This window comes from Dunckerocampus dactyliophorus, chromosome 4 (genome assembly GCF_027744805.1).
Source record: "Dunckerocampus dactyliophorus isolate RoL2022-P2 chromosome 4, RoL_Ddac_1.1, whole genome shotgun sequence".
NCBI classification, from domain to species: Eukaryota; Metazoa; Chordata; class Actinopteri; order Syngnathiformes; family Syngnathidae; genus Dunckerocampus; species Dunckerocampus dactyliophorus.
Genome location: NC_072822.1, coordinates 33,742,921 through 33,770,918, shown reverse-complemented (window position 1 = coordinate 33,770,918; position 27,998 = coordinate 33,742,921). Strand labels below are relative to the sequence as shown.

The 27,998-nt window shown below is 43.6% G+C and overlaps 1 protein-coding gene across 1 annotated transcript in view; it reads right to left on the bottom strand.

Annotated features, from left to right (window-relative positions):
• Positions 1 to 4,725: 4,725 nt before the first annotated feature.
• The window catches only part of LOC129179349 (calcium-binding protein 7), a 46,190-nt gene continuing 22,917 nt past the window's right edge, over positions 4,726 to 27,998 (bottom strand). Inside the window, exons 2-5 of the mRNA XM_054772485.1 lie at positions 15,935 to 16,078; positions 15,709 to 15,821; positions 9,871 to 10,021; positions 4,726 to 8,838 (exon numbers count right to left, since the gene is read on the bottom strand). Of these exons, the coding sequence (XP_054628460.1) occupies positions 8,708 to 8,838; positions 9,871 to 10,021; positions 15,709 to 15,821; positions 15,935 to 16,078 (539 nt within the window). The 3' untranslated portion in view covers positions 4,726 to 8,707. The remainder of the gene's footprint in view (positions 8,839 to 9,870; positions 10,022 to 15,708; positions 15,822 to 15,934; positions 16,079 to 27,998) is intronic.

The window sequence follows — 27,998 nt, the reverse complement described above, 5'->3', positions numbered from 1 at the left end:
GTATTTATAAGGGAAAACGATTCCAACAAAAAGTTGTAAACGATTAACTGAAGAAAAGTAACCCCAGGTTGGAGGGGCGGGGGAGTGTTTTTTATTTATGTGAGAAGTGAAAGAGTTTTGATCAAAACATCTCACATATTTGAGAAAAAAGCGGCATAGAAGATGGATGGATACAAAAAGTAGTCGTACATTTCTGTGAAAAATTTGGTGACTAAAGTGTATTTGTAGGAAAAAGCAGTTGGATGTTTTCAGCCAATGAGCTGCTTTTGCTTCACAGGCGAGGCGGAAAGGGAGACAGCGCCACCTGTGGTAGTGGAGGCTCTTGTGAGGTCCGCTGACGGCAACATTAGAGCTGTTTTTTGTTTTTTTATGTTTAGATTTCAGAACTCCACCACCTTTACTCCTGCCACCGGATGACGACATTAGATTTTCCACTTGATTGGAGTGTGAAATAGGAAGTGAAAGCTTATTCAAATGAAAACTATTTGCCGTGTGACGGTTTATTTGGTTGCTAAAACGGGATTAAAGGCTGTGCTTTGCTGTGACTGTGACCACCTCATTTCATTTAACGCTACTTTCTCTTTTCTCAAAATAATAAGAAAGAAGGGAATAGATAAGTTGTTAAAGTGTTTAAAGTAGACTTCAACTGAATGATGACTGATTTTTACGGGAAAAACGTTTTTTGATGTTGACTTTTATTTGTGGCAGACTTCTTTGGAATCTGTGGTGTCAGGGTTTGGTCCTGCCGGGCTTCAATGTCCGCTTGAGGCCCGTTTAAAAATAAACTTAAGGTGGTGCAAACTGGTGTGTGATGAAGCATTGGGGCCAGTCCTAACCATGTCCCTAGCTCTAGCCCCAATGCTAAACCTAGCCATAACCATGTCACTAGCACTAGCCCCAATGCTAAACCTAGCCATAACCATGTCCCTAGCTCTAGCCCCAATGCTAAACCTAGCCATAACCATGTCACTAGCACTAGCCCCAATGCTAAACCTAGCCATAACCATGTCACTAGCACGAGCCCCAATCCTAAACCTAGCCCTAACCATGTCCCTAGCTCGAGCCCCAATGCTAAACCTAGCCCTAACCATGTCACTAGCCCTAGCCCCAATCCTAAACCTAGCCCTAACCATATCCCAAACCCCTGCCCCAATCCTAAACCTAGCCCTAACCATGTCACTAGCCCTAGCCCCAATCCTAAACCTAGCCATAACCATGTCCCTAGCTCTAGCCCCAATGCTAAACCTAGCCCTAACCATGTCACTAGCCCTAGCCCCAATCCTAAACCTAGCCATAACCATGTCCCTAACTCTAGCCCCAATGCTAAACCTAGCCCTAACCATGTCACTAGCTCTAGCCCCAATCCTAAACCTAGCTTTCACCATATCCCAAACCCCTGCCCAATCCTAAACCTAACCCTAACCATATCCCAAACCCCTGCCCCAATCCTAAACCTAGCCCTAACCATGTCACTAGCCTTAGCCCCAATCCTAAACCTAGCCATAACCATGTCCCTAGCTCTAGCCCCAATGCTAAACCTAGCCCTATCCATGTCACTAGCCCTAGCCCCAATCCTAAACCTAGCCATAACCATGTCCCTAGCTCTAGCCCCAATGCTAAACCTAGCCCTAACCATGTCACTAGCTCTAGCCCCAATCCTAAACCTAGCTTTCACCATATCCCAAACCCCTGCCCCAATCCTAAACCTAGCCCTAACCATGTCACTAGCCCTAGCCCCAATCCTAAACCCAGCCCTAACCATATCCAAAACCCCTGCCCCAATCCTAAACCTAGCCCTAACCATGCCACTAGCCCTAGCCCCAATCCTAAACCTAGCCATAACCATGTCCCTAGCTCTAGCCCCAATCCTAAACCTAGCCCTAACCATGTCACTAGCCCTAGCCCCAATCTTAAACCTAGCCATAACCATGTCCCTAGCTCTAGCCCCAATGCTAAACCCAGCCCTAACCATGTCCCTAGCCCCAAACTAAACCTAGCCCCGGCCATGTCCTTAGCCCTATCTCTAGTCCTAAACCTATGCCCTATCATATTCTCAGCCCCATAGACCTAACCCAAGCCCCAATCCTAAATCTAGCTCTAACCATATCCTTAGCCATAGCCCCAATCCTTAACCTAGCCCTAACCATATCCTTAGCCATAGCCCCAATCCTAAACCTATACCTTATTAAATGCTCAGCCCTAATCCTAACCCAAGCCCCAATCCTAAATCTAGCTCTAAGCATATTCCTAGCCCCAATCTCAATGCTACACCTAGCATCAACCATATCCCAAACCCCAACCCCAATCCTAAACCTAGCCCTGGCCATATCCCTATCCCTGGCCCCACCCTAAACCTAACCCTAAACCTAACCCTAACCATATATCAAACACCAACCCCATATACAACCCTAACAGAAAACCCGAACCTTAGTCCCGATGCCCATAGACATACGACTAAACCTCATGTCGGGCTATTTTGAATCAAACACATCGCATCAGACTGACATGTTGAAGACTGTTCAGCCTTGGGGGAGGTCTGCGGAGTTGTACGGAGTGACAGTTCAGTTAACATTCATCAGCTGTTAGCCATAGCAGACCACCTCATGCATATTCCTGCGCCCTGCTTCGCGTTTTCCATCCCGGGGGCTGGCGCGAGTGACTTCCATTAAAGCTGGAAGTTCCACGAGCCAATCAAGGCTCTTGGCTGGGCTCCGTGGCCCAACACACAAATAATGACACTGACAGATGTACGACACTTTGGACCAACATACTGTTAGCATAATGTAGCATGCTGGAATAATGCTAACGCTAAGCACCAGTAAGGTACAATATGTGAATGCGCAGACATCAACAACAGATAGCATCATTACCGAGCCTTTCACTTTCCCCTTTTTGCTGCAATGTTCATTACTTTCTATGCTGCGCTCACACATTATTGATTTTGAAAGCTATTCCATTCCAGTTGAATGAGGGGGGGTGAGAAGTCATACTAGTCCTCGTTTAGGCCAGCGCTCCACGCCCCGTGCCATTGTTTGATTCCCTTTGGTTGCCATGACAACATAGACGATTTCGATCACTGTCGATAAACGTGTATTCTATTTTTTTACATTTGACAAATCATTGACATCATTCATCAGCCCCAGCATGAACACCAACGTAAATCCCTAACCTCAACTCCAACCTTAGTCTGAACATGACCCATATCCCTAACCCTAATGCTAACCCCATCCTGAACCCTAAACCCAATGCTAACCTTATCCCAAATGCTATCCATATCCCTAACCCTAATGCTAACCCCATCCTGAACCTTAAACCCAATGCTAACCTTATCCCAAATGCAATCCATATCACTAACCCTAATGCTAACCTCGTCCCTAACCCTAACTAAAACTCCAACCCGACTTCAGCCCGAACATGACCCATATCCCTAACCCTAATGCTAACCCCATCCTGAACCCTAAACCCAATGCTAACCTTATCCCAAACGATATCCATATCACTAACCCTAATGCTAACCCCATCCTGAACCCTAAACCCAATGCTAACCTTATCCCAAATGCAAGCCATATCACTAACCTTAATGCTAACCTCGTCCCTAACCCTAACTAAAACTCCAACCCGACTTCAGCCCAAACGTGACCCATATCCCTAACCCGTACGCTAACCCCATCCTTAACCCCAAACCCAAGGCTAACCTTATCCCAAACGCAATCCATATCACTAACCCTAATGCTAACCCCATCCCGGGGGGGTGAGAAGTCATATTAGTCCTCGTTTAGGCCAGCGCTCCACGCCCCGTGTCATTGTTTGATTCCCTTTGGTTGCCATGACAACACAGTCGATTTTGATCACTGTCGATAAACGTGTATTCTATTTTTTTACATTTGACAAATCGTTGACATCATCAGCCCCAGCATGAACACCAACGTAAATCCCTAACCTCAACTCCAACCTTAGTCTGAACATGACCCATATCCCTAACCCTAATGCTAACCCCATCCTGAACCCTAAACCCAATGCTAACCTTATCCCAAACGCTATCCATATCCCTAACCCTAATGCTAACCCCGTCCTTAACCCTAACTAAAACTCCAACCCGACTTCAGCCCAAACGAGACCCATGTCCCTAACCCTAATGCTAACCCCATCCTTAACACCAAACCCAATGCTAACCTTATCCCAAATGCAACCCATATCACTAACCCTAATGCTAACCCCATCCTGAACCCTAAACCCAATGCTAACCTTAGCCCGAATGCAACCCATATCCCTAACGCTAACGCTAACCGCATCCCTAACCCTAACCCCAACCGTAGCCCGAATGCAACCTACATCCCTAACCCCAATGCTAACTGCAACCCCTAACACAAATAAGACTACAAAACAGAAAATGATTTAAGCCATTAAAGCACATTTCTATAAGAAAGTTAAACTGTCCAGCTAAAATAAACTCGTCGAAGCGGGGAAGGAAAAAAAGGCAGGAAGGAAGACAAAGTGAAGTAAAAGTTTTGGGGCTGTGGGTTCAGTTAGGCTCGGGTTTTTGCTGGGATTGAAGCCTGGGTTCTGGTTATGGCTGCTACAAGTATTTGTGTCAGCATCGGGGATGGGTTTAGGATTTAAGATATGTTCATGCTAGGCTTGGGTTTGTGCTGGATTGAGGCTAGGGGTCGGGTTTTGTTGGGGTGAGGTTTGACTTTAGGGTAGAAAGTGAAGATGACTTCACGGTTGTAGTACATCATGTTTATTATTTGGTTGAATTGAGGAGTAAACACCATTTAAACAGACAGTAACACAGACAGAAAGCCAAGTCCAGTTGGAAACATGAAAACGACGTTCACACTGCTTTTTTTAAACCTCAGTCTGTAAAAAGGAAATAAACAGCAATAACTTATCAACCCCAACGTGTCAAAGAATAAGGCAACAAATGAAATTATTACTAACGTCTTTATTCCTGAACGCGCACTCAGCGATGACAGGAGGACAAACCATCAGAACTTCATTATTTTGGACGTGGATCACCCATCATGGCGGCGAGTTGTTGTTGTGCGCCGCAGCTTCTCGTAAAGTGCAAAATAAAATGATTTGTTTCAACTCTGTGGGGCCGTGACGGCTCATTGTGACCTCCGCCAAGGAAGGCCTCATTTTAGATGTGGATACAAGGATTATTTTGTCACTTTTAGGACCATTTTTATGAAGAGTTGACATTGTTGTTATCACTTTATAATACACCTTGTCATGTAAGAAAAATGTATGATACCTTTCCTTTTATTGCTTTTAAAATTGACTTCAAATTGTTAAAATTTCAGCTTGTGCTTTTTTTCAGTCACCTTTGCTGTAATTGGTTGATGTTTGAGACATGTTAGCATGCGCTACCACGGTAGTGCTCGGGCACATTAGGAAATGTTGGCACAATTTAGCATGTGTTAGCGCTTATTGAATTGTTATTGTAGCGCTTGTTCCCCATGTCGACCTATGTTACTATGATAACGTGTGTTAGCATGTTAGCTTGTGGTAGTATGTGTGTTGGCACGTGTTAGTGTGTTTCTGCATGTGAGCATGTTTGCATGCTTTCACATGTCAGCACAACTTAGCATGTAGTATCATGGTAGTGCATGTTCACCCACATTGACATGTTACGATAGACACGTATGTTAGCACATGTTAGAATGTGTTAGGACATGTTAGTGTATGTTACAATGTTGTAACAAGTGTTGGCGCTTCACATGCATGTCACATTTTAGCACGTGTACTGTAGGTTAGCACATACGTGCGCATTCCAACATTTGTAAATGTTAGTCTGTGGTCGCGCTTATTGAATGTTGGTGCATGTTAGCATGCTTTGCCAATGTTAGCACATCTTAGCAAGTCTAAATATGTGTTAAGTGTTAGACAAGGTTTTGGAATGTTAGGGTATTAGTTAGCATATGTTAGCGCATGTTAGTCTGTGTTGGTATGTTACTGTACGTTAGCACATTCTATCAAGTGTCAGAACATCATGGGCATGTAAGCACATTAGCACATGTTAGCTTGTGTTAGTGCCTATTGAATGTTGGAGCATGTTAGCATGTTTTATCATGTCAGCAAATGTTATCACATCTTAGCATGTGTAAGTATGTGTTTAGTGTTAGAGAAGGTTTTGGAATGTTAGCATACTAGTTATCACATGTTAACCTATGTTAGGCTGTGTTGGCACGTTAGTTTAAGTTAGAACGTTCTAACAAGTGCTGGCACCTCACATCATCACATTTTAGCATGTGCACTGTATATAAGTACATACATGTGCATGCCAACGTGTGTTGGAACATCTTAGTGCGTGCAAGCATGTTAGTCAATGTTAGCTGTGGTAGTGCCTGTTCAATTTTGGAGCATGTTAGGATGCTTTGCCACATGAGCACATTTTAGCATGCATAAGTATGCGTTTAGTGCATGTCAGTGAAAGTTTTGGATTATTAGCTTGCTAGTTAGCACATGTTAACTTGTGTTAGTGCCTATTGAATGTTGGGGCATGTTAGCTTGCTTTGCCACGTCAATGAATGTGAGCACAGCTTAGCATCTGTAAGTATGTGTTTAGTGTTAGAGAAGGTTTTGGAATGTTAGGCTATTAGTTAGCACATGTTAGCGCATGTTAGTCTGTGTTGGTATGTTACTGAATGTTACCACATCCTGTCTAGTGTCCAAACGTCATGCGCATGTAAGCATGTTAGCACATGTTAGCTTGAGTTAGTGTCTATTGTGAATGCGACCACAGCTTAGAATCTGTCAGTATGTATTTAGTGTTAGAAAAGGTTTTGGAATGTTAGCGTATTAGTAACACCTGTGTTAGTGCCTGTTGAATTTTCGGTCATGTTAGCATGCTTTGCCACATAAGTGAATGTGAGCACAGCTTACAATCTGTAAGTATGTCTTTATTGTTGGAGAAGGTTTTGGAATGTTAGCATATTAGTTAGCACATGTTAGCGCATGTTAGTTGGTATGTTCATGTATGTTAGCATATTCTAGCAAGTGTTAAAACATCATGTGTATATGAGCGTGTTAGCACATGTTAGCATGCGTAGGTGTGTGTTTAATGCATATTAGTGAAGGTTTTGCAATGTTAAAGTATTAGTTAGCAAATGTTAGCATGCTGTGCCACGTTAGTGAATGTTAGCACATCTTAGCATGTGTAAGTATGCTATTAATATTAGAGAAAATTTTGGAATGTTAGTGTGTTAGTTAGCACATGTTAGCGTGTGTTGGTATGTTAGTGTATGTTATAGCACATTCTAGCAAATGTAAGCATGTTCTAGCAAACATCATGCACATTTAAGCTTGTTAGCATGTATTAGTGCACATTGAATGTTGGAGCATGGTAGCACAGTTTAGCATGTTGACATGTGGGGACATGCACTGCCATGATAGCATGTTATTGTATATTCGTAAATGGTAGCACATAGCATGCTTTGCCACGTCAGCGGATGGTTGTGCATGTTCCCACGCATCCACATATGCTACGTAGCACATATTTGTTAAGGTTAGCATGTGTTTAGTGTATGTTAGTGGACGTTTCTGAATCTTGGTGCATTATTCCATTTTTGCACATGTCACAGTAGCTCGTTTAACGCACAGGTTGGCACAATGTTAGCACATTAGCACAAGTTTGCATTCGAAAGTCCAATTTCAAGCAAGTGCGACTCAAATTGTGATTTATTGCAACGTTTTTGGCCTGACGGAATATCAAGACCAACTTCTCGAAACTGTCATTGAAACTGTTAGCATCTTCTTTTTAAAAAGAGCTTTCTTTCAGTTGGTTCGGTTGGTTGTAGCATCTCCGACAATTGGTCTGCTCAATGCGCCGCCGGCCGGACGGCGTCTTTGCTTATTGCTTCACAGCAACACACAGGAAACAACGCAACGCTGCCGTGCGTGCTTGCTCGAGGCTAACAGCGTCCGACAGGATGCAAAACTGTAAACACACACGAGTGGGCTTTTTGGACGTCTTGCGACCTTCGCAAAGTGATTCTGACCAGCATGAAGTAGAACAGCCCTTCCTGTTCGCACACACGCGCACACACACAGTCTAAAAGGTTAGCATTTTCCTTGTGTGGAGCAGCCAAAAAGTCCCCACAAAAAGACAAATGTCCCAACAATCAAGGTGAGATGTCACAAAGATAGAAAGACAATAGTCTCACACACACACGCACACACGCACACACACACGCACACACACACACACACACACACACACATCCTCATACAGTCTCACAGTTTGGTATTAGAACACAGTCGAGATCATCACAACGTTGATAAGAACGTTTACGAACAAGACGGCCGTTACAGTCCATGCATGTCATGCATAGATGAGTTTGTCCGAGGCTCGCCAGGCGCCCCCTTGCGGTGGAGTGTTGCGCTGCAGCCGTCCTCAGTTAGCGCTTTGCAGTCAGCCTGCCCTGAGCGTCCATCTGCAACAGCGCCCCCTGCAGTATTCCACACATACCCACTCGCACACGTCTCCTGCGTTTGGAACGAGCGCACGGCACACAAAAACACGAGCGGACAGTCACGACACGTCTCTTGCAGAGCTGCCACCGCTAACGAGCACGACGATAACGAGGAGTGATGTGTGGACACGTGTCTTTGTACACCTTGGAAACGTCTTTGTCGTCTCCTGTTGTCTTCTTCTTCTTCTTCGTCTCGGTGTCCCGCAGTCTGGTGGGCCGGGACGCGCCCTCTATTTCATGCCGCTCCGCAGCACCTGATTGGCGGCGATGAGCATGACGCTGATGATGAAGGCGATGGCGAAGGCGCAGATCAGACTCTTGCGGACGCACGTTTGCTTGACCTGCTGCGTCGGGCTGGAGCCTGGAAGCAGGAAGAAAGACGTCAGGTCAGAACATCCGGCGTGACTCGTTGGCAAAGTCAGCCTCATCTTTCTGTACTCGGTCAAAAATGAAACATTTTCAATAAATCATTTTAATGTCGTACTACTTTCAAATGTCTTATTTTTGAAATAACCATTTTTCTTTACCCTTTTTGAATATACACAAATTTAACGTGATCATTTTTTTTGGAGATTTTTAATTTGAACTTAATTTACAGTTTTTATCGAACTCACGACTGATTCTCTAGTTTCAAAATTAAAAATTTAGAAAATGTAATTACTTTTACATTTTTAATAGAGGAAACAAACTGTTTTTACTCTTTACTTTATTATTTTATTTACGTTATATTTTTCAATCATTTTAATGATGAACACTTTAAAAAATATATTTTTATGACTGTTTTACACTCGGCAAAGTTAACTTTTTCAAATCTTTTTTGTGCTATTAGCTGTTTTTGTACTTTTACCCTTTTATTTTTTTAACCAGTTTCAGTATTTTCTCTTAAAACATTTATTAGATTTAAAAATGGTGTTGTGATTATAATTAACATAATTGTAATAATATTTGTTTAGGTTTTTAGTGAATTCCAAGGAATCTGCCCAAGTCATTGTCAAGTGACACGGTGAGTCACATGACAGTCCCCCCCCCTTCTGTCTGGAAGCTCGCTTTAGCATTTTAGCATTTGGATATCATATTAAAATTGAGCATTTTGTCTGTTGAAGCAATAGTTGTTGCCTTGTTTGTCATCGCGAGGTATCCATGCTGGTTGCTAGCATGCTAGCTGTTAGCATGCTAGTTATTAGCATGGTTGGCATTAATAACGAAAGCCCAAAAGCCACCCAGTTGTTCTCGAATGAGGCAGAGGCTTGGAAAGTCGGCCAATCAGCATGAGGTAAGGGGAAGAAGAAAGGGGCGGGGCTAGTAATCATGAGGACACTGCAAACGATGAAAGATGCAGCGATGACGATGATGATGAAGGCATTAACGCCGAGCGCAAAGGGGTCGTCCTTACTGTCTATATCCACCTGGCAGTCTTCAGGGTTCTCGATGTGGTTCTCCTCCGTCATGATGATGTTCTCGATGTCCTTCATGGACAGGTGGTCGCAGAAGGTGTCGTAGAGGAGACGCTTGAGCTCCTCCACCGTCAGCTTCTGCATGTCGCACTGGACCGCAACGAGACGAGACAAAGAGACGTAGGAATCTTCTACTGTGCTTGCGTCACGCTCAGAGATGTTCCTCACGCGGCACGGCGGAGCCTCTGAAGCCATTCTGGCAACCTCTGACCTGCTCGCCACGCCAAAGGCTCCATGAAGCGCACAGGCGATATTTGCGGCCAGCTACTGACATGCAAGTGTAAAAAGAAGTTAACCTCTTAGCGGTAAATGGTTACAAGAAATGATACGGATCGTGAAAAAAACGACAAAAATAATCAAACTGCTTTAAGTTAAGCGGCACGAGAAGGCGATCCATGTCCCAGGTTTCCCTCACGCACTTCACGTTTTCCCGCGTCATTAACGTAAAAAGAAGTTAAGCTCGTGATAGTCAAAGGTAAAAACAAACCAAAAAATATATTTCACTCAAGTGTAAAAAGAAGTGAACCTCGTAACTAAAAAAGGTAAAAACTCTCGTGACGAATACGTGACGTAAAGGTGCTTTCCGATGCATTTTTAACCTTTTTTAATCCCTCATGCAAGTGTAAAAAGAAGTGAACCTCTTCAGAGTAAAAAATAGGGGTGCAAGGATACACAAAATTCACGGTTTGGTTTGGTTCGATACGTTTGCGTTACGGTTCGATATTTTTTCGCCATAAAAAATAAATGACCTTGCCTTTTTTTTACTGAAATTGCCAACATTTTTCACATTTTTCAACATTTTCAGCAGATGCACTGAGCTTTCAGCCCAGAGTGCCGTCAGAAGTTGATGAAATCAAATATGAAAGTGCATATTGTTCGATACGGGGGTCACGGTTCGATACGGGCGTATTGAACGCTTGGATACCGATGCACGTATTGTAGTAAAAAAATTAAAAAAACACATTTGAAGTTTAATGACACAACGCAAAGATGAGCTCGTTGCAGATTTGCCTCACATGTTTCATTTTGGTAAACATTTGCAGCTGACATTGAAGTGTAAAAAGAAGTGAACCTCTTCATGGGAAAAGGTAAAAATGCTAACGGCACAAACTCTCATGACGAATACGTGATGTAAAGGTGGTTTCCGATGCGGATGCCTCGTTTTTAACGCCTCGTGCAAGTGTAAAAAGAAGTGAACCTCTTCATAGTAAAAGGTAAAAATGACAAAAAGGCATTACACAGCACAAAGGTGACACATGCCGCAAATCCCCTTCCATTTTTTTACGTCATTAACTTCCATGTAAGTGTAAAAAGAAGTTAACCTCTTAATAGTAAAAGGTAAAAAAAAAAAAGACCTCGATACAGGTGATCCATGTCGCAGACCTCCCTCACGCATGACATGTTTTTATATTCTTAACTGTCATGCAAGTGTAAAAAGAAGCTAACCTCTTTAATGGTAAAAGGTAAACATTGAAATAACACAAAAGACGTAATGCACACACATAATTCAGTTCCAAATGTGGAAACTGTTATTATTTGTGTTGTTTATGTTGTGGTATATATTTTTTTAGATATTTGAGCAAAAAATATTTGTGTCAAAGTGAAATTGATGCTTGAAATGTTCAAAGAACATATTTGACCTTTAATGACGCAACACAAAGATGGGTCGCGTGGCAGATTTGTCTCATACATTTCATTTTTTTTAAATGTTTAACTGTCATACAAGTGTAAAAAGAAGTTAAGCCCTGAATGATAAAAGGTACAAATTTAAATACGCAAACATCAAGGATGCATACACCTCATCCCCCCTCCCCCCGCTGGGTCGTTCTGATCACAACCTCGTCCATCTCGTCACAGACATAGACAACCCCCTGTGAAGAGGCCTGTGAAGCAGTGGTCTGAGGAGAGCAGTGCTAGGCTCAGAGACTGCTTCCAGACAACAGACTGGGAAGCGCTCTGTAGTCCCCATGGCAGTGACGTTGACAGCATGACTCACTGCATCACAGACTATATCAACTTCTGTGTGGAGAACACTGTGCCCTCCAAGTTGGTGCGGTGTTTTCCCAACAACAAACCCTGGGTGACCTCTGAGATTAAGGCCCTGCTGAACGAGAAGAAAAGGGTCTTCAACTCGGGGGACAAGGAGGAGCTGTGCAGTGTCCAGAGGGAACTCCGGCACAAGATCAGGAAGGGGAAGGACTGCTACAGGAGGAAACTGGAGAAGCGGCTGGAGGAGAATAATGCCAGGGAAGTCTGGAGAGGCCTGCAGACCATCACAAGCCATGGCAAAGGAGTGGGGAGAGACCAAGCCAGTGGGGACAAGATCTGGGCAGATGAACTCAATCTGTTTTTCAACAGCTTTGAGTCTGCCCTCCCTCCCCCTCCTACCAACTCACCACTCTTCACCCCCACATCCCCATCCCAGCCATCCTCTACCCCCCTCTCCATAACTGATGATCAGGTGAGAAGTCAGCTGAAGAAGATCAAGGCAAGGAAGGCCCCGGGACCGGACGGCATCAGCCCTAGAATCCTCAAGGACTGTGCTGACCAGCTCTGTGGAGTTCTCAGGCACTTGTTCAATCTCAGCCTGAGCCTGGAGAAAGTCCCGGCCCTGTGGAAGACCTCCTGTGTGGTCCCGATCCCAAAGACACCGCGTCCCAAGGAGCCTAACCACTTCAGCCCTGTTGCCTTGACCTCTCACCTGATGAAGACCATGGAGAGGATTATCCTGCAGCACCTGCGACCCCTGGTGGGCACTCAGCTGGACCCCCTGCAGTTTGCTTACCGGCCTCGGATCGGAGTAGACGACGCAGTGATTTACCTGCTGCACAGATCACTGCTACACCTGGAGGACAGTGGGAGCACTGTGAGGGTCATGTTTTTGGACTTCTCCAGTGCCTTCAACACCATCCAGCTGTAACTACTCAGAGTGAAGATGGAGAGTGTGGGAGTAGACCAACACCTGACTGCATGGGTTATAGACTACCTCACCAACAGACCACAGTATGTGAGGCTCCGTCACTGTGTGTCTGACATGGTACTCTGCAGCACAGGTGCCCCTCAGGGTACGGTGCTCTCCCCTTTCCTCTTCACCCTCTACACCTCGGACTTCACACACAACTCCACACAGTGTCACATCCAGAAGTTATCGTTGGTTGTGTTTCAGAGGGGAATGATCTGGAATACAGGACGGTCATCAGGGACTTTGTCAGCTGGAGTGCGCTTAACCAGCTGCAATTCAACACCAGCAAGACAAAGGAAATGATCATTAACTTCCAGAGGAAAACATCTCACTTCACACCGGTGAACATCCAGGGAGCGGACATAGAGTTGGTAGACAGCTACAAATTCCTGGGTGCTCACCTTAACAACAAACTGGACTGGTCCGTCAACACCCACGCCCTCTACAAGAAGGGCCAGAGTCGCCTCCACCTGCTGAGGAGACTGAGGTCCTTTGGTGTGTGCAGGACTCTTTTACGGACCTTTTATGACTCTGTGGTGGCCTCAGCCATCTTCTATGCTGTGGGCTGCTGGAGAGGGAGCAGCACGGACAGGAACAGGAGCAGGATCAATAGACTGATCAGGAGAGCCAGCTCTGTCCTGGACGGTCCTCTGGACTCCGTGGAGGAAGTGGGGGAGAGAAGGATGTTGGCTAAGCTGACATCCATCATGGACAACACCTCTCACCCGCTACATGACACTGTGGGTTCCCTTAGCAGCTCCTTCAGCAGCAGACTGTTACACCCACGGTGTAAGAAGGAGAGGTTCCGCAGGTCCTTCATACCGACCGCTGTCAGGCTCTACAACACCTGCACCACCTGAACCATGTTGTAGTCACTATGTCACTATGCATTCTTTACTTGTGTATCTTGCTTGCTTGCTGCTGTAACAAGTAAATTTCCCCGCTGTGGGATAAATAAAGTACATACATACATACATACATACATACATACATAAATAAGGGTGTTAACTTTAATGACAAAAGACGTAACGCAAAGTTAAGCACTGCTCATAAAGGAAAAAAAGAAAAGTAAAAGGTAAAAAACTTTTAACTTTGACAAAGGTGAGCCGGCAAATCTGCCTGATTTTTTTGACACTGTGGACCCTCGACAGTTTGCATATCGCCAAAACCGGTCAACGAATGATGCTTTCAACACTGCCATCCACACAGCCCTTTCTCACCTACAGGGCCAGGACACATACGTCAGAATGCTATTTATAGACTATAGCTCTGCTTTTAACACAGTCAGCCCCCACAAACTCACAAATAAGCTCCTCACACTTGGCCTGTCACCCTCCCTCTGTAACTGAGTGTTTAACTTTCTCACAGGCAGACCCCAGTCAGTCAGAGTCCACAATCGCACATCCAGCTCAAGAATTGTGAGCACTGGGACCCCACAGGGGTGTGTGCTGAGTCCGCTCCTCTACACGCTCTTCACCTATGATTGCGTGGCCTCCCAGAACAACACCAGCATCATTAAATTTGCGGATGACACTACAGTCATCAGACTGATCACTGGTGGTGTTGAAACATCATACAGAAGAGAGGTGGCGGACTTCATAGCTTGGTGTCGTGATAACAATCTCCTTCTCAATACAGATAAGACTAAAGAGATGATCATCGACCCAAGAACAAGGGAAAAGGAGCCGCATAGACCCCTGTTTATTGATGAGACTGAGGTGGAGAGGGTGAAAACCTTCAAGTTCCTTGGCACACACATCAGCGAGGACCTCACCTGGTCTCACAACACCCAACAAATTATGAAGAAGTCCCAAAGGAGACTGTACTTCCTGAGAAGACTGAGGAAATTTGGCATGTCCACCACAATCCTGAGTTGCTTCTACAGATGCACTATGGAAAGTGTCCTTACCGCCTCCATCACTGTTTGGTACGGTAACTGTACAACACGTGATAGGAAGGCACTCCAGCGGGTGATCAAGACCTCACAGAACATTGTTGGGGCAGCCCTCCCCTCACTGCAAGACATTTATAAAACTAGAGTCCTACGAAGAACACACAACCTCATCAAGGACAGCACACATCCACAACACTCATTATTCACACTCCTACCGTCAGGCAGACGCTACAGGAGTTTGAAGTCCAGGACCACAAGGCTGGCAAACAGCTTTTACCCACAGGCCATCAGGCTTCTCAACGAAGCACTCACACACGCCGCACGCAACACACGCACACACTCATAGCACTGAACATCTTTTTTGTTTTCTTCTGTTCTTATTCATTTTCTTGTGTTTTCTTTCTTTTTAGGGAGAATGAACAGAATACGGATTTCATTGCATAGCAGAACCACTTGTTTTACTGTGCATATGACAATAAAACTCTTGAATCTTGAATCATGAGATGCATCACCTCTCATTTTGAACATTTTTGACTGTCTGCAAGTGTAAAAAGAAGTTAACCTATTGAAGTGAAATGTGAAATGTAAAAATAATAAAACAGTGTGAACTGTAATGGTAAAAACATGATGCAAAGGTCATTTCTGTCGCAGATGCCTCACGCTGGTCATTTTTTTCAACATTCTTCAGCATCATGCAAGTGCAAAAAGAAGCTAACCCCTTATTGAAAATGCTCCTTCATTCGGAATTAGTGTGGCAAAAGCCAAAGAAAAAGCAAAACACACACAATCCCACGTCTCATGCGGTTTAAAATCTGCAACGTTCGAGGATCCAATTTTCCCCAAATTCCAGGAAACGCTGAACTTTCAAGGATCCACTGCGGGGTGTAACGAATGACGTGACGCCAACGGACGTTCTCGTACCTTCCAGAAAACCGAGTCAAAGTCGGTGCCGTTGAACTTGTCCGGCATCCCGGCCGCCGTCAGCTTGGGGCCCAAAAGAGTGACAAACTCCTCAAAATCCACCTGGCCGTCACCTGGGGGACACAAAAAAAGCAGGTGGTGGTTTCGCTTCAATGTTCGTGTGTGTGTGTGTGTGTGCGTGTGTGTGTGCGTGTGTGTGTGTGTGTGTGTGTGTGTGTGTGGTCACCGTCCATGTCGAGTCTCTGGATGATGACCTCCAGTTCCACCTCATTGGGCATGTAGCCCAGGGAGCGCATGGCCATGCCCAGCTCCTGCTTGGAGATGAAGCCGTTACCGTCGCGGTCAAACACTTTGAAGGCCTCACGGATCTCTGACAGGGTGACACACACACACACACAGCCCCACACATGCACACACACACGCACACACACACACACACACACACACACACACACACACACACACACACACACACACACACACACACACGTTAAAAGAGAGAAATGTTCCATAGCAAACTGGAAACACATTTGTTATGCTGCAACGCTTGAGTCACTGTGATACACAGAGCAGCCTTTTTGCAGCAGATCACTCCTGGCATATAGAGGATCTTTGACTACAGTTTGGGTCCTTGAAAACAGCAAAGAGCTTCTGTCTTATAGAGGATCTGTGACCAGGGTTTCTGCAGGAGCACAAAAAGACTGGAGCAAAACCAAGAGACAAAGGGGAAAAGCTCTGTTGACACATAAGCAGGTAGGTAAATCTAGCTAACAGCTCCGGTGAGGAAACTAGTAATATCAATAACAACAACGACATTCGACGCCGCTGGCCTTTTATCCGCCACAAATGTTAATTGACCGCAGCTGCGCGGCCACCAGGCATGAAGCGGCTGCCTCTTCCTCCCCGGAGAATGCACAGCCCGCCAAATAAGAGCGCAGGCCAGGGGACGCTCGCTCCTGTCCTGCAGAAAGTCACAAATTTCCATCTTTGATTTTTTTTAAAACACGATTTTAAAAGCAAGAAATAAAAATTTGAGTGAACGAGCGCGAGGATTTAAGTACAGGATACACGTGAAGCAGTCATGAATGGGTGTGTGCGTGAACAATTGAGTGCGGAGGAGGTGCGAACATCGTCGTAAACTAACAATACCATCGCTCCTTTCTTATTGAATGGGCTTCTAATCTCCAATTAGTCGGCAATTAAGTGATATTTTAGATGTTTTATTCAGGTGTTTTGGCTATTTTAGAATCTATTCATGGCATTGCAAAGTGGGAAGATTACCGTTTTGGCCGTCATTGAATCTTTTCAGGGCGGCATTGCAAAGTAAGAAGACGTCTTTTTTATGTCCAACTAGGACTAGGACTCAGTAATTAAAGTCTACACACGACGGCTTCATTGCTTAAAAAACAAAACGTTTTCGTGCATGTAGCTTCTGCTTGAGTCGGCATTTTGGCCGCTATATGCAGCCAGATATTGACCAAGGCAGACAAAATGGGTGGCCGCTGGCCGCATTAGACAGGTGACCACTATACACAGTGTCTATGACACATACATTTTCTGCGGGGGATTTTTCAGTGGCCGCTATCGGCAGGTGGCCTTTCTATAAAGGTGGCCGCTATGACAGGTTTGACTGTGATTAAAAAGGACACAATGAAAATAACAAAATAAATACAAAAACATCATATCCGCACTGCTCTGTACAACTAGACAATGAATAATAATAATAATATTAATAACAACCTCAAACCCTCTAATCTCTCCGGGTGCATTAAGAGACATGACGGTAACAGTTTAACTGTGAAATACTACATTTTGGACAATGCAAAAACACTACATTTGGACAAAAAAAGTACATAATGACAAATCTGGTCTTCTAAAAAAAATAAATATTGAAGGTAATTTTTAAAGTACGTACGAAATTAGATTGAGATGGAATACATGGAATCAGTTGGAACCACACATGCTGAGATACAGTACGTCCAGATAGGCTGGAACACTTGCCCCAAAGAAATGGGTGGAGTTGTGGGGGAAAAGCCCCCCGCAAGAGTATAGAATGTAGTACATTCTTGTATTTGAACACTTGCAGTATAGTGGCACTGCGTTTGGAAATAAAGAAATAAACAAAAGATAGAAAGAAAGACGTAAAATCAAGGAATAGAAATAAAACATTAACCTCACTGGGCTGAATGTACATTGGATTCTTTTTCCAGCAAGACTTGCTGAACATTAAAGCAGACATGGTGGGGGACGGGGACATGCTTTCAACATCCGAGGTAATTACCGTTATCCATTTGTCTTATATAGTACGCACTTTAAAGCTGAAATAAGTATTAAATGACAAAAAATCCATAAAAAATGTATGCTTTCATTGCCTTCCATTAAATGTACAATACATAAGAAAAACAATCATAAAAAATAGATTTTGTAAGTATCACTTTATCACACCCAGGATAAAGTTATGGCTGTTGTTTTATGACGTGAGCCTTTCTGTCGTATGTTCAAACCGTCTGCAGGCTGGATTATCGTCTCCATCTGCAATTTACAGCTTCATGTGGTTGTTTTAAAAAACATAGAAGATCAAACAGTCTGCGGACGACCGCTGGGTTGGGCTGACTATTGTACTGATCCACACTTGCTAAGTTTGATGACTTACTGTAGTCGTGGGGTTGATAAGGCGCTGGCACCAGAACCACTCTTTGGATACCATACTGCACGATGAATGAATGAATGATATCAGTACCTTTGTAGGATTTCATGCAAAAGAATGCACAGGTGGTATGCACATTGTGTACTAAACTAAAATGTTCGAACTAAAAAAATGAATGGGGGGGGGGGGGGGGTCATAAATCAATCATGACAGGTGACATACATATTTTTGACAGAAAGTGGAATCTTTCTCTCAAAATATTAAAGTGACAAAGTTGCATCCTTTCATTTTTCACTATGTGGCCATTGCTGGAAAAAGTTTGGACACCCCAGCTTTAAGGCATGTGAACGCTCGTATTGGCGGTCTATGCCGACGTAGACACACAGGCGCTCTGTTTCCAAAAAACAGATTTCACCCTGCGTACGAGTCTTTGAATGGTGAAAATTGCTCGAGTGAAATCAGACTTATGATTAACTCATTCGATCCCTGACATTTTTCAAAAGACAACCCCTTCAGTAGCGGCCATTTTAGACAATTTTGACAGATTTTTCAAGGCTCACAGAATATTGTGTTCTATGCCTATAGAAACATGGAACCTAGCAAAAGAAAGATAAGACTCCCGTCTTTCATCTACCTTTTTCCGTTCTTTACTAATCAGCAGTGAAACATAAGTTTCAGGAAAATATCAGTTCTCGACTCGAAAAGGGAGAAAACCAGCTTTTTGTAATAAGATACATTTCAAGCTTAACTTTCACTTTGATACAAATATTTGCTTTTGTGACAGCTCAAATATCTAAACTACTATACCAACATAAACAATACAAAAAAGGGTTGTTTTACATCAAAATAAAACATTATTTACAAACCTGAACTATTTATAGTTTCGCATTTGAAATGAACTGTGTGTGTGCACGTGTGTGTGCGGGTGCGTGCGTTAAAGTTTCCCTACAATGCTTAAAGTTCTGCACGCTACACTCCTCCATGGTCTTCCACTTCCTCCTTGCTGTCGACTGTGTTAATACATGCAAATGATCCATGCCGAGCTCTTATCAAATGCACTTCTGCCACCTTGTGGCCGTTTTTATGCCTTAAAACGTCTCTAAAAGTGACATCTTTTAGTGTGTAGTTGCGTCATCACCTCTTTTTGCCTCTCACGCAAACCTCCCCCCCGCGTGAAAAATGTAATACATCTTTGGGATGGGGCGTTCAGGTTTCTAAAACCGTATAAATACATCTTTGGTGTGGAATAAGTTAATAATAGTCGTCACGTTCAGCGCTCATTTGTAAGCGCCATCAGTGTAAGCCAACGTAAACAGGCAATGAAACATGACACCACCTTACTATTGGTGGGGGGGAAAAGGCTTGACATCAATCTATCCGAGCACCACAGAAAAAAAAAGGGGTTTTGAACAAACACAACATGCCAGTACCCCCACATGCCCTGGAGAACACTCTGCTGTACGGTGTTCAGTGCAGTGAGGAATGCACTGATTTGTACATTTTTACATTGGGGAAACCAAGCAACCACTGAGCAGGCACATGTCACAACACAGACGAGCTAACTCTTCAGGTCAAGACTCGGCGGTCTACCTGCGCCTCAAACAGAAAGAGCACTCATTTGAGGACAGAAGACAGACGGTTTGACAGACGACTGACTGAAGCCATCTGCATTAAGGTTGAAAAGCCATCTCTGAACAGAGGGGGAGGTCTGCGACACCACCCTTCTCCACATGCAATGCTGTCCTTTCCTAAAAGTTTCACTCATTTAGCCTCTAACAAACAAACAAGTCACCACCACCTTGGTTTCGGGTGGGTCCATGACCATCATTGCATCTGAATGGAATGAACCAACTTATTGGCGGGCACTCCATGTAAACGAACGATTGGTATTTCACACCACAAAATCAATAAATAGGATCAATAAATTGGATCTTGCAACAAATTCTCAGACTAGAGCTGTCCTATCTAGTCTGACTGGTGTGTGTCCCACCTAGTCTTTGAGCATGAGCTGATGAAGCCTGCTCGGATGAGAGGCCAAACGTCTTCTAAGACAACACGAACACTTCTGTTGCGATCGATTCAATGCCCTGTGAGTACAATGATGTGGATGAATGAGAATATCCACGGGCATTACAGGCCATTTGCTTGTAAGGGAAGGGGGGGGGTAATCCCACACTGCCATCAAGTGGCCAACTGACGCGGAGAATCATGGCTTTGAAATTCCTACATGGACCAGACTTAAGTTTTATTCCACTCTCTTGTTCGATAAATGTCTATTTGCACTCTACATTATAAAAAGGGTTCATTCATCATTTTCACAGTAAAAAAAATAATTTTCTTGTACTTGGATTTTAGGCTTTTGGGCGATTTTAGGCCCAACGTGTTCATGCATGATGTCAAAATGACTAAATAAGTGTACAGTCACACACGTGAGACCGAACTGAAAAGAAAAAAAAATCAACCCAAAAGGTTTTTAAGGTGAACTATAAAGGTAAATACAAACATACGTTAAAAAGGCAAAATCCTGCCCAGGACTCCAAATGGTTAAAGCAAAACTTTTGATTTCATCTACAGTAGCTAACGCAGGGGTGTCCAAAGTGTGGCCCAGGGGCCATTTGCTGAAAATTTAATGAGAAAAACTCCTAATTTTTACGAGAATAACATTGTAATATTATGAGGAAAAATAACTTCATTTCAGTAGCATAAAGCTGAAATATGAAAAAAAAGACTTTTTTTTGAAGTTGTAATATTATGAGAAACAGGTAAAAACATGAATAAAGTTGTAATTTTTGAAAAATTAGGCTGTGGAAAAATGTTTAGCGAATAAAGTCAAAATACACTCCTGACCAAAAACCAGTTGAAAAATTGCTAGAATTAGCATTTTGCACATTTGGATCGTAATGAGGTTTTAAGTAGAGCTACAATATGCAAAAACAAGAAGGATCAGCTGATCAAAAGTTTAAGACCATCGCTCAAAAAATAACAAAACTCTCCAAACCAGAACAAAAAATGTTCTCAGTAGGACTCAGTAATGAGGAGCTCCACCGTTCTTGTTCATCACTTCAAAGATGGCTTTGGGCATGCTTGATGCCAGTGTTTCCAGGAGGCTAGTGGGAACATTGCTCCAAGTGGTGAAGATGGCTTCACCAAGGGCATCAACTGTCTGGAACTGATGGCCATTTTTATAAACTTCCCTTGCCATCCATCCCCAAATGTTCTCTATGGGATTGAAATGAGGGGAACATGCAGGATGGTCCAAAAGAGTGATGTTCTCCCTGAAGAAGTCCTTGGTCAAGCCAGCATTGTGAACTGCAGCGTTGTCCTGTTGAAGAACCCAGCTGTTACCACACAGACGAGGGCCCTCAGTCATGAGGGATGCCCGCTGCGACATCTGCACGTAAGCGGCCGCCGTTTGACGACCCTGCACCACCTGAAGCTCCAGTGTTCCACTGAATGAAAAAGCACCCCAGACCATGATGGACCCCCTCCACTGGGCCGGGTAGAAAACATCTCAGGTGGATGACTGATTTCCTGCTCCCAACCTCAGCAGCCATGGCACGCTGCGAGAGGCCTTGCTGATGCAGCTCCACAATCCCACCACGTTGAAGAAGAGAAAGCTTCTTAGCTTTAGCATCAGGAGGGCATGACAGTGGGAATGCCTGACAGAAAATGAATTTTGAGCAGATTTTGGCTTTTATTGCCTGTGGTCTTAAACTTTTGATCAGCTGATAAACAGCCTATTTCCGTTTGTTTGTTGTTTTCAATAAATTACTTTTCAAAATGCTTTTTGTCTCACCCCCCCTCCCTGTTTTTGCATATTGTAGCTCTACTTAAAACCTCATTAAGATCCAAATGTGCAAAATGCAAATTCTAGCAGTTTTTCAGATTTGGATCAGCAGTGTATGATGGGAATAAAGTCATCCATAATTACGATAAGAAACTTTACAAGAAGAAAGAAAAAACCCAGCAGCATTTTACGCGAGTAAAGTCAAACCATTAAGAGAAAAAAGTCTCATTCCAACAAGAAAAAAAGTTTCAATTTTACGAGAATAAACTTGTAAAATATGAGGAAAAATAATATAATTTTAGTAGCGCAGAGATGAAATATTAAAGTAACTAACATTAGTTTGAAATTATTTTTCAATATCATAATATCATGAGTAAAGAAAATTGACAAAGATGATTTAAAAAGAAAGTTGAAATGTTTGGGGGGAAAAAAACAGGAAAAAAGAGGAAAGAGAGAAGTTCATAGTAATAATAATAAAAATACACTTCTTCACTTTGACCACAAAGCTGAGATATTGTTTTTTTCTTGAAATACAGTGTTTGCCCCCTTCCTGATTTCTTATTTGATATTTTTTATATTTTGATCTATATTAGTCAATGCCAACACAACTGAACACAAAATGCAGGTTTTACATTTTTTACTACTAAGGGAGAAAGAAAATCCAAACCTGTGTGGAGAAGTGATGACTCCCCCGTTAACTGAGATTAACTGTTAACTGAGATTAACTGTTAACTGAGATTAATTGAGCTCTGGCGGTCTAGAAAAGGTTCAAAATCCATTTCTCAGGCAAAAAGGCACATCTGCCCCTCTCTGGTGTCACAAAAATCTCTATCCACACGGTGACGCTCTAAAACTATTCCTATCCACACGAACACGCGCATGCAGGCTGTCATGCGCATGCCAAAGTAAGGGGGCGCTGCAGCTGTGGTCTGTTACGGCGCTTTTAACCAATCGGAGGCGCCAATGGGGTCATTTCCGTATGATAACAAAGATGGCGATGTACAGGAGAAGCTACATGTGGATCGCTAGCAAAGTAGCAACACTTTTCAGTAGGTTATTTCACATTTGTCAGCAAAATGTATTGAATATAAAACTGGAAATGGATGAAACACGTTCTTTATTCAGATGTAGCAGATGTTGATTATCACTACAGTGCTGAGAAGTGTAGTTCATTTTATTGATCAAGAAACTCCATCGGCTGTGACGCTACATCATTGCTGAAATAATTGAATAAAAATAAATAATAAAAATAAAAAACAAGCAGGCGTATATAACAGGGACGCTTTCAATGAGCGGGCGATGCAGCTCCGTCAAACGCAATCACCAGTTTCTTGTCAAAGTTGTCCCACCAGCTAGAGGTCCGATCGGGTCTTGTCCTAAATTGCCATCGTTGACGGGGGTGTCAGAGCCGGTATAGCGTCCTTTGTTTGTCAATGTAAAGCAAAAGTATGCATAAGTTTACTCTTCCACACACAAAAAGTCATTTCGGCTTGCTTGAAAGCAGCAATGTTATGTTAGCCATTGCACACATGAAGTTATCCTTACGCTATCGAATGTGGAAATAACGGCACATACAGTAATTGTTACGTCATTTGTCAGCAACGAGCCAAAAGGTCTGTTTTCGACATCCACACGAATATGCTGAAGCCGGAGTTTTGAAAAATCTTTACCCTGGCTGGAGTTTTCCAAAAGCTCAGGACAAAATCCTCCATAAACGTGTGGATGAGAGGCCAAAACGCATGAAAAATAAGCGGTTTCAAAATATCCGTATTGGTGTGGACAGGGCCTAAAGCTTTGGGACTCCAGCAAACCACAGTGACAGCCAAGTCCCAAGTACCACCAGTTCCTCTCTTTTGGCTGTGCAAGAATTTATTTTACAAGAAAAGGAAAAGAGCAGCAGGTCTCTAACATAAGGTGTTCATTTGCTTAAAGTCCAACAAGTCCAAGGGGTGGCAGGTTGGGAGGAGAAAGAGATGGGAGATGCTCTTCTTCTACCCGGCCTCTCCCGCTGCCTCTTATGGAGGGAGGAGGGCTGGGTCCTCACTGCAGCCAGTCAGGAGCCGGGGTCCTCCGACACAAGAAAAAAAAAACATATCTGCCGTATATTTGGACAATCAGCCCCAACAAAAGAAACAAAAATCTTACGACCCAGGGTCATAACACATGAACTTAATAAGGCAGCTCATGCTGGAAAAGCCTCCAATGTGACACAATGACAACAATTCTGCAAAGATGAGTGGGCCAACATTCGTCCCCAGCGCTGTAAGAGACTCATTGCAAGTTATCACAAACGCTTGATTGCAGTTGTTGCTGCTAAGGGGGGCCAACCACTTATTAGCTTTAGGGGGCAATCACTTTATCACACAGGGACATGAAGCTTTGGGTTTTTTCTCCCTTAATAATAAAAAGCTTCATTTAAAAACTGCATTTTGTGTTCAGTTGTGTTGTCATTGACTAATATTGAAATTAGCTTGATGATCTGAAACATTTAAGTGTAACAAACATAAAAAAATAAAAGATCAGCAAGGGGGCAAACACTTTCTCCCACCACCGTATGTAACGTCTTAGCGTATCCTATCAAAGTGATCGTTGTCTTCTGCAGTCTGTGTCGACGTGTGGCCAATGTGGATGAACGTGCACTACAATGATAGCACATGCTAACATGCTCCGACATTCAACATGCGCTAACATGAGCTATCACATGCTAACATACGCCACGAAGGTCCAACACATGCTAGAATGTGCCCACCTACACTAATGTGCTAACATTCACTAACATGTGCTAACATTCACTAATGTGCTAACATTCAAAACATGTTCTTTATGCTCGTCATAGAATCTTGGTGGAGGTGTAGCATGAATCATAGCGAGCCTCCTGATGTGTTCCTCTCTTCTCTCTGGGTTCTAATCTCCGTGTTCATTGTGCAACATAAAAAACTCCATCAGTTGGCTTTAGACGCCGGGCGTCCTCCTGCAGACAAAGCAGACACATCGCCTCCTCGCAGGAAGCAAAAACGCTCTTAAATGAGGTGCCAAAACAGTTTGGGCGACTACTCCGTCTCCCGCCAGACACTTTTTAAAGTATCGATCTCAGGCCAGGATGAACACAACACGCCAACTGACGGGTGGGGAAGGTTGAACGTGGTAGCGCTGTGTGACGGCATCCGGCAGCGCTCGAGTCCTGCGACCGCCGAGTCACCGAAGAGCCTCCAAACGGTCATCAAAGTCAAGGATTGACCATTCCATTCCACTCATTCCCAGACTCTCATCTGTCTCCACCACACCGTGATGCCGTCGTAAGCGAGAAAGCGGCGAAGTAGAACAAATGATATCAGCCAACTAAGCGAGAAAGGTGTGAAGTGTTGAGTGATGGGAGAAGCCATGTTGTCGTTAACCAACCGCCACTTTAGGCAGTGGAATGGAAGAAATACAACCTTAACTTGAACGCTTCTCAAGCAAAATGAAAACATACGTGTGAAATTGATTGAACTCATTCATTGCTGTTTTAAATATGCGCTAACAGAAATACGTGTCCCTAGAGCCAAACGTGATACGAATATATCACCTCCCTCTTGTGTTTACTCCACGTTTGAGACAAAAGATGCTCAAATGTTGGGGGTTCCAATGTTCGTGAATTCATTTCTAAAAAGCAGGCTTTGCTACATATCTTCAAATAAATCCTGGAGCTCAAAAGACATCTTACCAGAAAACCACCATATCATCACCACAAACTGTGTTGCATTTATCCATCTGCAAGCCCTTTTGGTCAATACAAACTTAAAAGTGAAAGTTTTAAACAGGCTTCACTACACATAAAACCCAGAGCTCTAAAATCATCTAAACCTCACTTTTTCCCACCAAAAAATAATCCTATCAACAATGAATATTATAACCAAAACAAGTTAAATCTTTTGTTAGTCTTCTATGATGCTAAAGTGACTTTTTATTGATGTGCTAACAGTAATCTGTGTCCCTAGAGCAGGTGTCTTCAATTGAAATTGAATAAGGTCCGTTTTTATTTTCGCACAGCAAAGGTCCAAACCTTACTCTGCCTTAAATTGCATCAAACAGACTAACTGATATGAATATGAAATGTAATGAAAACTGCACATCACCCTATGTTGTTTCAACACGACACAATCATTTTGGCACCGAAATTTCATTTAAAAGAAATGTTTGTTATCTTGTTATCATAGAATTTGTCAGACAATTCCACTTTTTGTGTAACTTTGAGTGAGGTCCCTGCAGCAGATGCACTCCTTCACAAGTCTCCCGTCAGGGAAAGGTTGTTGTTTTGCTGCAATACCCATACAATCCTTAGTGAACATTTGCACTAAAGCGCTAAAGTTTCAGAGGCTATGAGACACGGCGCTTCTGCACTGGATTTAGGAAGAATGAACATACATCGGTCTGTTCATTCACTTTTGAATGTTCGCTTTTCTTCATCAACTTTTCTTACTTTTGAGCAAGTCATGGTTCTCTCATTGACTTCTCGACAAGTAAACAAAGTATCTCATCGGCTCATTCTGAGTGATGCCACTGCGTTTGTCAATCATGCCCACAAACTGCCGCTGCGATGGGCCCGCGAGTATGATTATGTGCTATTATTATATTTCTCATTCACTTTAATTGGTCATGGGTCCGTAAAGGGCCTTCAATGGATCCGTATCCGTACCAAGGACCGGACCGAGGTCCACCACGCTCAAACACTCGCCTTGGCAGTTGCGGGTTCCAATTTTTCTAAAATAATTAAAAAGCAGGCTTTGCTACACATTTTAAGATAAATCCTGAAGCTCAAAAGACATCTTGCCTGTTTCACAGAAATGTACCATGTCATCGATCCATCTGCAAGCACTTGGTCATTACAAACTTAAAAGTGACTTTTTAAACTGGCTTCACTGTATTATCTTGTATTGTACTTTATTTATCCCACAGCAGGGAAATTCACTTGTTACAGCAGCAAGCAAGATACGCAAGTAAAGAATACATAGTGACATAGTGACCACAACATGGTTCAGGTGGTGCAGGTGTTGTAGAGCCTGACAGCGGTCGGTATGAAGGACCTGCGGAACCTCTCCTTCTTACACCGTGGGTGTAACAGTCTGCTGCTGAAGGAGCTGCTAAGGGAACCCACAGTGTCATGTAGCGGGTGAGAGGTGTTGTCCATGATGGATGTCAGCTTAGCCAACATCCTTCTCTCCCCCACTTCCTCCACGGAGTCCAGAGGACCGTCCAGGACAGAGCTCGCTCTCCTGATCAGCCTATTGATCCTGCTCCTGTCCCTGTCCGTGCTGCCCCCTCTCCAGCAGCCCACAGCATAGAAGATGGCTGAGGCCACCACAGAGTCATAAAAGGTCCGTAAAAGAGTCCTGCACACACCAAAGGACCTCAGTCTCCTCAGCAGGTGGAGGCGACTCTGGCCCTTCTTGTAGAGGGCGTGGGTGTTGACGGACCAGTCCAGTTTGTTGGTAAGGTGAACACCCAGGAATTTGTAGCTATCTACCAACTCTATGTCCGCTCCCTGGATGTTCACCGGTGTGAAATGGGATGTTTTCCTCTGGAAGTTAATGATCATCTCCTTTGTCTTGCTGGTGTTGAGTTGTAGCTGGTTAAGCTCACTCCAGCTGACTCTTAAAATGAACCTATATTTATCTCAACCTCACTTTGTGAGTAATGGTCTCACCAAATGTCCGGCTCCGCCACTGCAATTTATCCATCTGCACGCACTTGCCTTTTGGTCATTACAACCAAAACAACTTAAAGGTCTTCTATTATGGCAAAGTGACTTTTTAATGATGTGCTAACAGTGATGTGTGTCCCTTGAGCCAAAAGTGATAAAAATGTATTACCTCCTTC